The 12,948-nt window shown below is 38.7% G+C and overlaps 1 protein-coding gene across 12 annotated transcripts in view; it reads right to left on the minus strand.

Annotated features, from left to right (window-relative positions):
* LOC144500329 (uncharacterized) overlaps positions 1-12,948 on the minus strand; it is a 157,547-nt gene that overhangs the window by 99,938 nt on the left and 44,661 nt on the right. For 11 of the 12 annotated variants that reach the window (XR_013498967.1, XR_013498966.1, XM_078223059.1 and 8 more), the window contains 2 exons: positions 7,170-7,442; positions 1,779-1,878 (listed from right to left, as the gene is read on the minus strand). Coding sequence is in view for 10 of the 12 variants with exons in the window: in XM_078223056.1 (XP_078079182.1) it covers positions 1,779-1,878; positions 7,170-7,442 (373 nt within the window). In the remaining 2 variants the exon portion in view is untranslated. Of the gene's footprint in view, positions 1-1,778; positions 1,879-7,169; positions 7,443-7,618; positions 7,709-12,948 lie in introns of all 12 variants that reach the window. The other variant, XM_078223054.1, reaches the window with a different exon arrangement.

Genomic DNA, 12,948 nt, shown 5'->3' on the forward strand with positions numbered 1-12,948 from the left:
TTAGCCCTTCAAGCCTGCTCTGCCATTCATTCCGATCATGGCTGATCGTCCAACTCAATAGCCTAATCCTGCTTTTTCCCCATAACCTTTGATCCCATTCGCCCCAAGTGCTATATCTAGCCACCTCTCGAATACATTCAATGTTTTGCCATCAACTACTTCCTGTGTTAATGGATTCAAAGTTTATTTATTAGTGTCACAAGTAAGGCTTACATTAACACTGCAATGAAGTTACTGTGAAAATCCCCTAGTCGCCACACTCCAGTGCCTGTTCGGGTACACTAAGGGAGAATTTAGAATGGCCAATGCACCTAACAAGCATGTCTTTCAGACTGTAGGAGGAACCTGGAGCACCCGGAGGAAACCCTCACAGACACGGGAGAACGTGCAGACTCCAAGCCAGGAATTGAACCCGGGTCCCTGATGCTGTGGGGCAGCAGTGCTAACCACTATGCCAACATGCTGTCCTAACTAGCTGATTTGCTTTCAGTCCTGATCACACTAAGTTGCTATTGCTGTTCCAGACTCTTCAGGAAATGTTGCTACTCTCATACTACCTCATTCACAGTTTGCCTTCTCATCCCCAGTCCTCCCAAACCCTATGCCATCTCCCTCTTTCCCAGTACAATCCTATCCCGATTCCCTACTCTCCCCCAGTTATTTTCCATTTTCTGCACTATGCAGGATATTAATCTTTAATTCCTAGCAACTCCTGGAAATTCCCAGGAGAGTTGATAACCCTAGTTGCTCATGGTTAGTCCCACAAACAGAGCCATTTCAAAGAGTCTAGAAAGGACTGAGGGACAGCTTAATTCTTGAATGTATGTTCTCATTGGTCATTAAATTCACTGGTGTTTGGATGGATTTAGTTTACATTTTCCATACTAATGAAATCAAATAACTGCTTACTTTAAAAAGCTTATATGCTTACATCAAACAAATATAGAATTTATGTTTCTTCGAATTCTGCTGTGCATTGATAAGTCCTGCATGTTATGATCAGATAGATGATTGTATAACTACAAATGTTTAGCATCAGTAAAGTTATAGAAAAACATACATTACATAATGAAGACAAGTCTTATGTAATTAAAGAGCTGCAGAAAATACTCTGCTGCTATAGCTCCATATATATACATATTATATAGACAATATCAATTAGACTAAACCCTTGTATATATCATTATAAACAGAAGCCAGTCAAACACTACAGCTTCCGCTTCCCTCCACTTCATCATTATGGAGGTGCATTTTATGTTATGTAGATTGTTTTTAGCAACCTTGTGAATGAGTTCAAATGGCCTGAAATAATGTCCACAGAACAATCCAATTCTTGAGATTGTTCACAAAGAGAACTCTGAACAACAGCCATTTATATGTAAAAATTATGTTTATCAAGTCTAAATGGGGAATAGGAACATTCTACAGACGACTATATCACAACGAACTATATCATCAAGCAAATACCCACAGTTGTCAAAACTAACTGACTTCTGCAAAAGCAGAAGGAAACAAAATGTTATTTCACAAAGATAAAAAGGTAATAAACCATTTGATTTGCCATATTTAGTGAGTTACTTTCATCCTCTGCTTCCCCACTTACATCTTGCACTTGTTGCATTGTTGACTTAAAAGTGTGAGAAAAACCTTAACTAAAAGTATAGAAGAAACACCTAGCGTTCATGTAGTTCTTAGTCATAACCCAATGCAAACTAAAAATAAAAAAGGGAGTACTTAAAAGAGGGGGGAATGTAATTTAAGGCAGACTTCATACATACCCTTTGGCTAGAATAGAAGATGTGGAGCAGCTCAGGGATTTGCTTGTGGAAACATTGCTGGCACAAGGATTTTTCTTAGTTGACAGATCAAGCACTCCATCTGGAAAAGGAAACACAGATGTCAAAAAGCCCAGATTGACAGATTGGTGCAGGAGTGGGTGTACATTTTTTGGAACTGCCTACATGTCTGTCTAAGATACTAAGAAAATGAAATCAGCAAGAGATAAAAAACTAGTTCTTTATTTCAAGTGAAACACACTCAGTTGCGCAAGACAACTTCATGGTTGTTTCACAAACTAGCTAATCCCATCAAAAACTCCACAATTTCAATTCTAGCAAGTTAACAGTAACCAAACATTAGAATGGGATTGTTCCTGGGGTAAATTTATTGCAGCCTGATCATTTTTTCTAAAGCAGCAGTGCCTGCTTCCTTTCTAACGAAGCAACCATTCTCAGAAACCAGGCCTGCTATCAACACTCAAAATTGTTCCCTAATTATTTAATGGTTCCTTCCTCTTTCAACACTTTTCAATAAATACATTCCATAGATATGTGGAAATATTGTATACGTTTCCTTCTCCCAATTTGTATTCCAGTTCAACTGTGCAAAGTTACCCATATAATTCTGATGAGCTAAAATAGAGCAGCTTAATCTATACAAAGTAGTATGGGTAGCACCATAATACTGCTGCAATTTAGTTGGGATTCCAAATTAGAAACAGTAAAAATCTCAAAACTGATCCTTGGCTACCCCACTAAATACTTCATAAACTCCCAATATAATTCTTCAAAATGTATGCTCTGTTTTCTATAAGGATTTATCCTAAAATCCCATTGTTTCAGTTTAATCACTTTTTAAAGTTGAGGTTTATCAGATGCCTTTGAAATTCTAGATACATAACATGTGGCTTTTTTTCATTGGAGACTTAGGGTGGCACTTAGTTAGAAATGGGAAAGAGGTTCATCCTTTTTTGATCCATGATGCTTTCTATTTGCTAAGTTTTGATTGAATAGACAAATCCTCAATTTTCTCCATCATAATTCTAGCATTTCACACAGGATAGTGGAAAAACAACAACATTTTCGTTTTCTGTAGCTGTTTTGTCACTGTTTTTGAAAATGGTCATCAAGTTAGCCGGTTTCTAATCTGCTGATACGTTAAAGATAATATGCCAATAGTTGTTGTTGTTATAGCTACTCAAAGAATTCCTCACCATTAGGTTTTACCACTACAGCTGTACTCTGTTCTGAATCTCTCTTTGCCCCCCCTGATCATTCTCAATATAATGATAGTTTCATGCACCAGAAAACATTCAGTTCAATTACCCTACCCATCCACAGTAATCCCTTTGTGTATTTCTAATTACCCAGAATCCCATCTGTTGACAAGAATCTGTCTCGTTCTTCCTTGAAACTGACTAAGGTTCATATAGATGTGAAGCAAGTTCAATCAGCAACCATCCATCTATGTAAGATAATGAACATGCAGCAAATCCTCTGGAGATGAGATAGTTTCATATGTTGCATTTTTACTGATGGTGGAAAAGATCAATTCATGAGAAGAAAGTTCTGCCATAAGTGCCGCATCTGAGGTAGTTATCAGTTGTCATTGGAGATTGTTGTTTTTGGTATTGACATCCATTGCCAAGCCATTACAACCACTGATCATCACGATGGCACCATTTCCCGGTCGCTGGTCGGTGTTTCCCAGGTGTGACACATTGATGTTTATGACCTCCAACTCATAATTGCAATCATCCTTGAAGAAAAGCTTTGGGTGTCCTGCTGATCCCCTGGCTCCAGCTACCTCACCAGATGAAAATCTTCAAAAATCCATCCATCTTCCTTTCTGTGGAGATGCTCAAGGCAACAAAGTCACTTCTGTTTGATAAGTGTTAGTATACTTGGGAGATTTGTCTTTGAGGGGACTGTCACACTAAGTGTGCAATGCAAGTTCCTTTTTAATATATTTCATACTTTCAAACAAAAACCAGAAATTAATAATGAAGTTTCTGGAAATCTAAGACCCACTCTTCATCTTAAATACAATTTATACGGGTTGCTATTAAACTATGTAGAAAAAGTGATTTTGACTGTTTAGAATAAATACCAAGGAGTACCTTTGTACTCCTAGGGATCACACCAAGCACTCTTAACTCTGAAAATGTTGATTCAGATTCATAGATGAGAACAGATTACAGCAAGTTCTTGTTTTAAAGTTAATTTTGTTTTAGGTCCATTTTCCCTGATTAAGTTACGATTTCCACTTTAGAATTGTTTTGTGTCATCACCTTGCTCGCATCAATACTGTCAGTTTTCCTTGCATGCACATGATTGCGGATCATCGCCGCTTGTCTTCATTGGCGCATGGGTCATCACCACCCATTGTCACTACATAGTGCACATCATCACACAGCATGCCTCATCGCCGCCTACTGTCATCGCACAGCACATCACACCGTGCGTCATTGCACGTCAGTTTCTTTCACGTAACTACAGGTCCTGTGTCCCCATCAGTGCCATTGTTAAGGAAACTGTATTCGAGGTAACATCAATTTAAAACCAGAGGCATCCAAAGCCAGAGTTACTGTTTTTTTTCCAAGCCAAAAATTGGATTTAAATTTAAGAGTTTCAGGGTGTCAGCTATGGGTGAGACTTTTAAATTACTTTTAAACATGAGCCAGAAATGTCCAATAAGTGCTGGTAGTGTGCCTGCTGCTGCAAAGGAAGCAAGAAAAGCCTATCAGCGAAATTGGATATTTTAAATTGTCTTGAGGCTGTTGAGTGCTATCTAATTTGAATTTATACAGGGTTTCTTTTGTATTTAGTGATTTGTTTTATTTTGCAAGTTATTTCAGCTAGGAATGCACAATGCTACACACACATGGGTATAGTTATTTCTGGGTGAAAAATATTCAACAGAATGCAACTCCAACTTTAACATTGATTCCTACTGGGAACAATAGTTGTTTCACTTAAAGTTGCAATTTCCAAGAATGCAACCACAGCTTAAAACAAGGGCTTACTGTATTTTGAAAACACAGCTTAGATCAATACAGGCATTTTTAAAAAAGTTTGATTTGGAAAATAAAATCACTCCAGAGCCAAACAGCCAAACTCCACCCACTAAAAGCATCTTACTCCAGATAAATTTATCAGTACCAGAAAAATATATCTACTTAGAATTGGTTATATAGATAGAAAGTGTCATAAATGTATAAGCTTTTAAAAAGACTATTTAACAGTGCTGATGAAACAGTTCCATTCCTGTTTCAGATTTGCCATGTTTTCCTTTACCTTTGGATAAGAATGTACCTGAACAATTTGCATTTACACTTGATTAAAACAATATGGTGGACCATCCCCCTTCTTACATTACACTGCTGGAAGCGATTGAAAAGTTTCAATATTTCAAACAAAGCCTCCACTAGCAATGTATCACACAATAGCTCTATGTAAATTAAGGCTCAAAAAGTGATTAATCCACTAGAGCACAGAAAGGATTAGTTATAACCAAAGTAGGTGTTTCTCTAATGTAACAATCTGTCTTTACAGAGCACCTTTACATAACATTTTAATGCATTATACAGAAGCATAATCAGACAAAATTTGATATCACAGCATGTGAAGGCAGCTAATAATTGATGCATTCATCTAGGATTCAATTGATTAACGTATATTTCACATCAGAAAAAGCCACTTGTCTCCATTATTTGTTGTGCATTCATTGTAGTTCTTAATACCTGCTCAGAACAGCCTGTAAGCAAATCTACCTGCTCCATACAGATGTTCTCTATGGAACTCCACAAAGAACAAAAGACCTAAAAAGACATCAAGTCTGCATAATATTACTCATTGCCCAAGCAAATCTCTTTTATAAAACATTGCTTTGTCTAGGCCAAAATAGGAAGCTGGAATTTTCAGCTTCAGATGTGCAATGGACATCAATTAGTTTACAAAATAAAACTCCCAAGATTTAACAATGCACTTGAACAAGATTGATCAGTTCAAGCTTCAAGCTAACCAATTTGCTTTTGGTTATTTTCAGCTAACACATTAGATAATATGCCAGAGGTTTACTCTTGGCCTCAGTTCATACATTGGAGAGACATATTAAAACTGAGTGGCCATCCATACAAACTAGAAAAAGCGCTTGTTTTCAAGACAAGTGTAACAATAATCTTTCTTCCCAAGGACAATCTAACCGTGTTTTTAAGTTTAAGTATTAGTGGCACAAGTAGGCTTACATTAACTCTGCAACGAAGTTACTGTGAAAATCCCCTGGTCGCCACACTCCGCCGCCTGTTCAGGTACACTGAGGGAGAATTTAGCACGGTCAATGCATCTAACTGGCACGTCTTTCGGACTGTGGGAGGAAACCAGAGCACCCAGGGGAAATCCATGCAGACTCTGCACAGACAGTGACCCAAGCCGAGAATCGAACCCAGGTAGTCAAAGTCCCATCACTTGAATTATTTCCATTTATACGTTTTTCATTATCATGACGACCATATAAGACATGCCTGGTTCAGCTCATGCTAACCACATAAGTGTTGGCTGGATATGGATGTCTATCTATGACACCAACACAATCAAGCAGAATCAGGAATAATGGCAGTCTATTCAAGCGATATTACTTCCTTGTAAATGAAACAAAAACTTGCATGTATATAGTCCCATTGTGTTCTCACTTGATCATCACACAAATATTTTATCAGGGCCATTAGACTATAGTCAGGAATAAGATTCTTCTCCTTAACTCAAGAGCCCTTAAACCCTATTCAACCTAAATCAACATAGACCAAGAATCAAAACCGGATCATTTTCAATCTCCGTCAGTCACATGCTGCCTTCATTTGAATATTCTTACAGTATCGTTTCCTTTAAGTATACAAGACACGGTGTTGTTGGGAGTACAGCATAAAATACAAATACAAGTTAGAATTGGTCTTGAACCTCCTTAAATAAGAAAGGGAGACACCTAGATTATGAGCAGCACTTTGGAACAAAGGGAGGTTTAAGTGTAAGACATAAAGAGAAAAAAGTCTTGAAAAACCATATAGAGCCAAATGCAAATATAGAACCTCACTTCAAAATGTTACAATCTCTGATTTCAGGATTTTTAATGATAAAACATATGAAATATATTCTTTACAAAGACACTGCAATGCAAAACACGAGGATGTAGCATTCATGCAGCTCCCAAATGCCAATCTTCAAAGAGGTTTGAAAGGAAGTGGACCCTGGCTAAAAAGAAAAATCAGACTTACAAAATCACAATGCCTGATTAGAATATTCACCCCATTCTATTACCTTAGAGGAAACGATTGTCAGCAAAATAAATCAAAGAAAAAAAATCAGTTAGAAGATTGTTAGAAATTGCACACTTACCTTGATTGTCAGATTCAGAATTAGACTTTTTGACAGTTAGATCCAAAGGTCTATCTTGGTCAGCCATAAGGAGTTTGCTTAGAACAGGATTTAGAGCACTGGCGCCCAGCACAGGTATTTTAGATGCACTTTGGTCCTTAGTGCTGGTGAGTACTATAGAGTCCTGAGAAGTGCTAGTTTTTGAGGTATATTCAGCAGCAAATTGCCTGATCATTCGATGCATAATCTCACGAGCCACTAAAGGAATACTGGGATCCACAACCCATGGACTATCTGCATAGGAGACAAAATAATTGTTATTTATTTTAAAGGAAGTCCATTGGCATTCCCTTTCGAGATGAAGGAACAGGGTTGAAAATCTCTCTCCAAGGTGGAAGCTAGAATATCCAGCACTTAATAAACAGGTTTTCTGAATATTCTACTGGCTCACAATAAATCCCCTCTCTTACCTGTCTCATTTCTCTTTATTTTCCATATTTTGTTTATATCAATGTTCAACACAGCAGTCACAGGGTCTTTATGAATTTTACGATGGAAAACTGTCAAAGCATAATAGCCACTGTAAAAATATACGTATTGTTATTCTTCCGGTTTACATGTTGTTTTACTGATTTGATTTATTATTGTCACATGTTTTATTAACACACAGTGGAAAGTATTGTTTCTTGCACGCTATACAGACAAAACACACCGTTCATAGAAAAGGAAACGAGAGTGTGCAGAATGTAGTGTTACAGTCATAGCGAGGGTGTAGAGAAAGATCAACTTAATGCAAGGTAAGTCCATTCAAAAGTCTGACAGCAGCAGGGAAGAAGCTGTTCTTGAGTCGGTTGGTATGTGACCTCAGACTTTTGTATCTTCTTCCCGAAGGAAGAAGGTGGAAGAGAGAATGTCCGGGGTGCGTGGGGTCCTTAATTATGCTGGCTGCCTTGCCGAGGCAGCGGGAACTGTAGACAGAATCAATGGATGGGAGGCTGGTCTGCATGATGGATTGGGCTACATTCACGACCTTTTGTAGTTCCTTGTGGTCTTGGGCAGAGCAGGAGACATATCAAGCTGTGATACAACCAGAAAGAATGCTTTCTATGGTGCATCTGTAAAGGTTGGTGAGAGTCGTAGCCGACATGCCAAATTTCCTTAGTCTTCTGAGAATAAAATTTCTCGTCACTTGAAGTGTAGAGTTATTCTGCCACTTTCCAGAGACAAAAATGATCATGTAATGAAATAGATATCTGAAATGAAGTTAGAAAAGATTCTTGTTCATTTCCTGGGCCACTACAAATTTATCTAGAAAATCAGAAAGATTAGGCAGGATTCTCTGATCTCGTCTGCGGCCGTCCCACTGCAAGCAAGAACGGAGAATTTGCCATTCCAGCCAAAATTTCATTCACTTTCAGTGGCATCAGAGAATCCCAGCCGCGAATGAGGACAGAGATTTTCAGCGACTGCCTCACCTATGAGAGTCAAAAATATCAGCAGTCAAAAAACAAATCCAGAATTATAGACCAATCAGCTTAACATTGGTGGTAGGAAAAATAATGGAACCCTACTGAAGGGGAGAATAAAAGAAAATCTAGAAATATGAAACATAATAATAGAATCAGCATGGATTTCAAAGGAGAAAATCTTGCTTGGCCAAACTTACCGAATTTTTGAAGAGGCAACAGAACAATGGTATTGCAGTAGATGTAATTTATCTGGCTTTCCAAAAGCCATTCAATAAGGTGGCCCATAATAGATAAAATAATGTCAGATAATGTGGAGTCAGAGGACAAGTGCCAGAATGGATTACCATCTGACTTCAGGACAGTAGGCAGAAAGTGGTAGTGAAGAGTAGTTAGTCAGTATGGCAGATGTTAGGAGGTGGTGTTCCACAAGGGTCAGTGCTGGGCGCACTGCTGTTCACAATTTACATTAATGATTTGGACTTTGAAATCAAAAACACAATTTCTAAATTTGCCAATGATAGCAAATTGGGGAGGCAGGGACAGTCAATACTGAGGAGAACATAATAGACCTGCAGAATATGCAAATTGAATCAAATCAGATAAATTTGAGGGGATTGAATTTTACATTCAGTTTGAGGGAGAGAGGAATGGGTCCGAGATTATGTTTATAAACTTAAATAAGAGCAATTATAATGGAACGAAAACAGAGCTGGCTAAAGTGAATTGGCAAATTAGGTCAATGGCGATTCAGTGGCAAACATTTAAGAGGATGTTTCAGAATACACAGAAAAGATACATTCCAACAAGAAAAGGGTGCAAGGACTGGACACACCATCAGTAGTTAAATAGAAAGGTTAACGGTAACATCAAACTGAAAGAAAAAGGTGGAAGGTCAGAAGATTGGACATAATATAAGGAACAACATAGGATGACCAAAAGGTTAATAAGGCAGAAAAAATTAGAGTATGAGAGAAAGTTAGCCATTAATATAAAAACAGTATTTCTATAAATATTTTTAAAAGAAACAAATTAATAAAGTGAGCATTGGTCCAATAGAAAGTGATTCTGGAAAACTAATAATGGAAAACAAGGAGATGGCAGATGGATTGAACAGGTATTTTGCATGAGTCTTTACCAAAGGATACAAGTAACATCCCAGAAGCAGCTATAAATCCAGAAATGGAAGGGAGGGAGGAGCTTAGGAAAATTACAATCAGAGAAGTGGTACTGGGTAAATTGTTGGAACTGCCCGGGTCCTGATAGACTTCACCCTAAGATCTTGAAAGAAGCGGCTCATGGGATAGTTGATGCATTAGTTTTCCAAAGCTCCCTAGATTCTGGGTAGATGCTATATGATTGGAAGATAGCAAGTGTAACCCATTACTCAAAAAGGGAGGGAGACAGAAAGCAAGAAACTGTAGGCCAGTTAGCTTAACATTTATCATAAGGAAAATGTTAGATGCTATCATTAAATAAGTTATAATGGGGCACTTAGACAAGTTCAAGATAATCAGGCAGAGTCGGCGTGGTTTTGTGGAAGGGAAATCATGTTTAAGCAACCTTTTGGAGTTCTTTGAGGAAGTAACCTGTGCTGTGAATAAAGGGGAACCAGTGGATGTACAGATTTCCAGAAGGTATTTGATAAAGTGCCACCTCAAAGGTTAAAGTAGAAAATAAAAGCTCATAGTATCGGGGGTGACACATTGGCATGCATAGATGATCAGCTGGCAAACATGAAGCAGAGAGTAAGCATAAATGGGTTTTTCCTCAGATTGGCAAGATATAACAGGTAGTGTGCCACAGAGATCAGTGCTAGAACCTCAAGTGTTTAGAATCTATATAAATGACTTGGAAGTGGGATGGATGGGACAGTTGCCAAACTTGCCAATGACAAAAAGATAGGTAGAAAAGTAAGCTGTGATGAGGAGATAAGGAGGTTACAAAAATATATAAATAAGTTAAGTGAGTAGACAAAGATCTGACAAATGGAGTATAATGTGAGAAAATGTGAAATTGTCCATTTGGTAGGAAGAATAAAAGAGAAGCATATTATAGATAGCACAGTGGTTAGCACCTCTGCCTCACCGCTCCAGGGACCCAGGTTCAATTCCAGCCTTAGGCGACTGTCTGTGTGGAGTTTGCACATTCTCCGTGTGTCTGCATGGGTTTTCTCTAAGTGTTCCGGTTTCCTCCCACAGTCCAAAGATGTGCAGGTTAGGTGGATTGGCTAGGCTAAATTGCCCCTTAGTGTCCCAAGATGTGTAGGATAGATGGATTAGCCATGGCAAATATGTGGGGTTACAGGGATAGAGTGGGGGAGTTTAAAGTTCATTTTATTATTGTCACAAGTAGGTTGACATCAACAATTCAATGAAGTTACTGTGAAAATACCCTAGTCGCCACACTCCATCGCCTGTTTGGGCGCATTAAGGGAGAATTTAGCATGGTCATTGCACCTAACCAGCACGCCTGGTTAGACGTGGGACTGTGGGAGGAAACCAGAACACCCGGAGGAAACACACGCAGACACAGGGAGAACATGCAAACTCCGCACAGACAGTGACTCATGCCTGGAATCGAATCCAGGTCCCTGGCACTGTGAGGCAGCAGTGCTAACCATTGTGCAATGAGCCCTAGATCTGGGTTGTCCCTAAAAAGGAAACATCTTCTCCACACTAATAAATAAACTTAAAACATTATTTAAAACAGGTATGAGGCTAAATGTTTTCTTTCAGAGAGTCATGAGTCTTTGGAATTCTCTTCCTAAAAAGGTGAGTATTTGAATATTTTTAAGGCAATAGTGGATAGATTCTTGGTAAGCAAGGGGGTTATCGGGGGTAGGCGGGATGCAAATTTGAGGTTACTGTCAGATCAGACATGATCTTACTAAATGATGCAGCAGATTCGAGGGGACAAGTGGTCCACTCCTGTTCCTTGTTCATATGTTTGTCTGGGAACTAGCTACAGGTTAGTCAACACATTCAGTAGGAGTACAAGAGACAAGGCATAATGTCCACAGCCAAAAGTGCTAAATGGATGATCTTACTCAGCCTCCCCCTGAGACTTCATGTAACATTAAGCTGAATGCAACGAATAGAGTAAAGGCTATTGACTTGAAATCCTGTGCACCTGAGCTAGTCATTCCCCTATTCAACAACAATACTAGCATATACCAGTCAATTTGGATGACTGTCCAATTAAATCCAATCCACAAAAATAGAATAAATTTAAGCTGGTCAATTACTGTCCTATCATCTCCTTCTAGTCATCAATAAAGCAATGGAAGGTATTATCAACAATGTGATCAAGTAACAGCAAATCATTGCTAACCAGTGCTCAATACAGTTTCTAACAGAACCAACTCAGCCACAGACCTGACTACAACTTTGATCCAAACACAGGTGCAAGAGTTAAATGTCAGACAGGAGAAACTGTTCTCAACATCAACATTTGACTAAATACAGTATCGTGGAGCCCTGGCAAAACCAAAGTCAGGGAGATTCAGAGGCCAAATTGACAAGCCACGCTGCAGCAACTTACCAGCACCTCCTTCCTCCACAACCTCAACACAGGATAACACTGGCATAAGAACACCATCACTTTCAGGTTATGGATCATGTTGATTTGGATATACATCGGTATTCCTTCACTGTAGCTGGATCGAGATTCTGGAATCTCCTACCGAACACCAATATGGGAGTACCACCGCTATAAGGAGTGCAGTACAGTTTAAAGAAAAGGTTCATCCCCACCTTCTCAGAACAATTAAGATTGAGTAATAAATGTAGCCTTGCCAATGTTAGCCACATTTGGAGAAAATATTTTAATAGTAATAACACTGTCAAAGTATAAAATATGAGTAAGGCACTGTCAGTGTTTCTGGATTACTACCTGACTGCTATGGATAATTCTCCAGAAACAGCAGTGACAGGCAGCATGGAAGCAGTTGGGACACCAGAGTTTTGATCACACAAATGCTTAATTATAATATTCAACTCAAACAACATCACAAGTTGCAATGGACCAGGCAACAAATTCTGGTTATTATTGTAGCATAGAATCTCATATTATCTGGCAAACTAGTCAAAGAAAGCAGTAGGTCTATTAGAATTCTCAACCATTAGATTTCCAATGTAGAAAAAAAATCAATAACTGACAATTCAATACTTCAGATAAGTCTTCTCCTTTCCTCAGCTCAGGATTACCCCTACCATGGGTGACAGGACCAGAGACCATTTCCCACATTTCTGCTTGCCCTCACTTCACACCCCTCCAGAACCACAATTGGATTCCCCTTATCCTTCCTTCCAGCCCACCAAACTCCAAATTCA

The sequence above is a fragment of the Mustelus asterias genome, chromosome 11 (genome assembly GCF_964213995.1).
Source record: "Mustelus asterias chromosome 11, sMusAst1.hap1.1, whole genome shotgun sequence".
NCBI classification, from domain to species: Eukaryota; Metazoa; Chordata; class Chondrichthyes; order Carcharhiniformes; family Triakidae; genus Mustelus; species Mustelus asterias.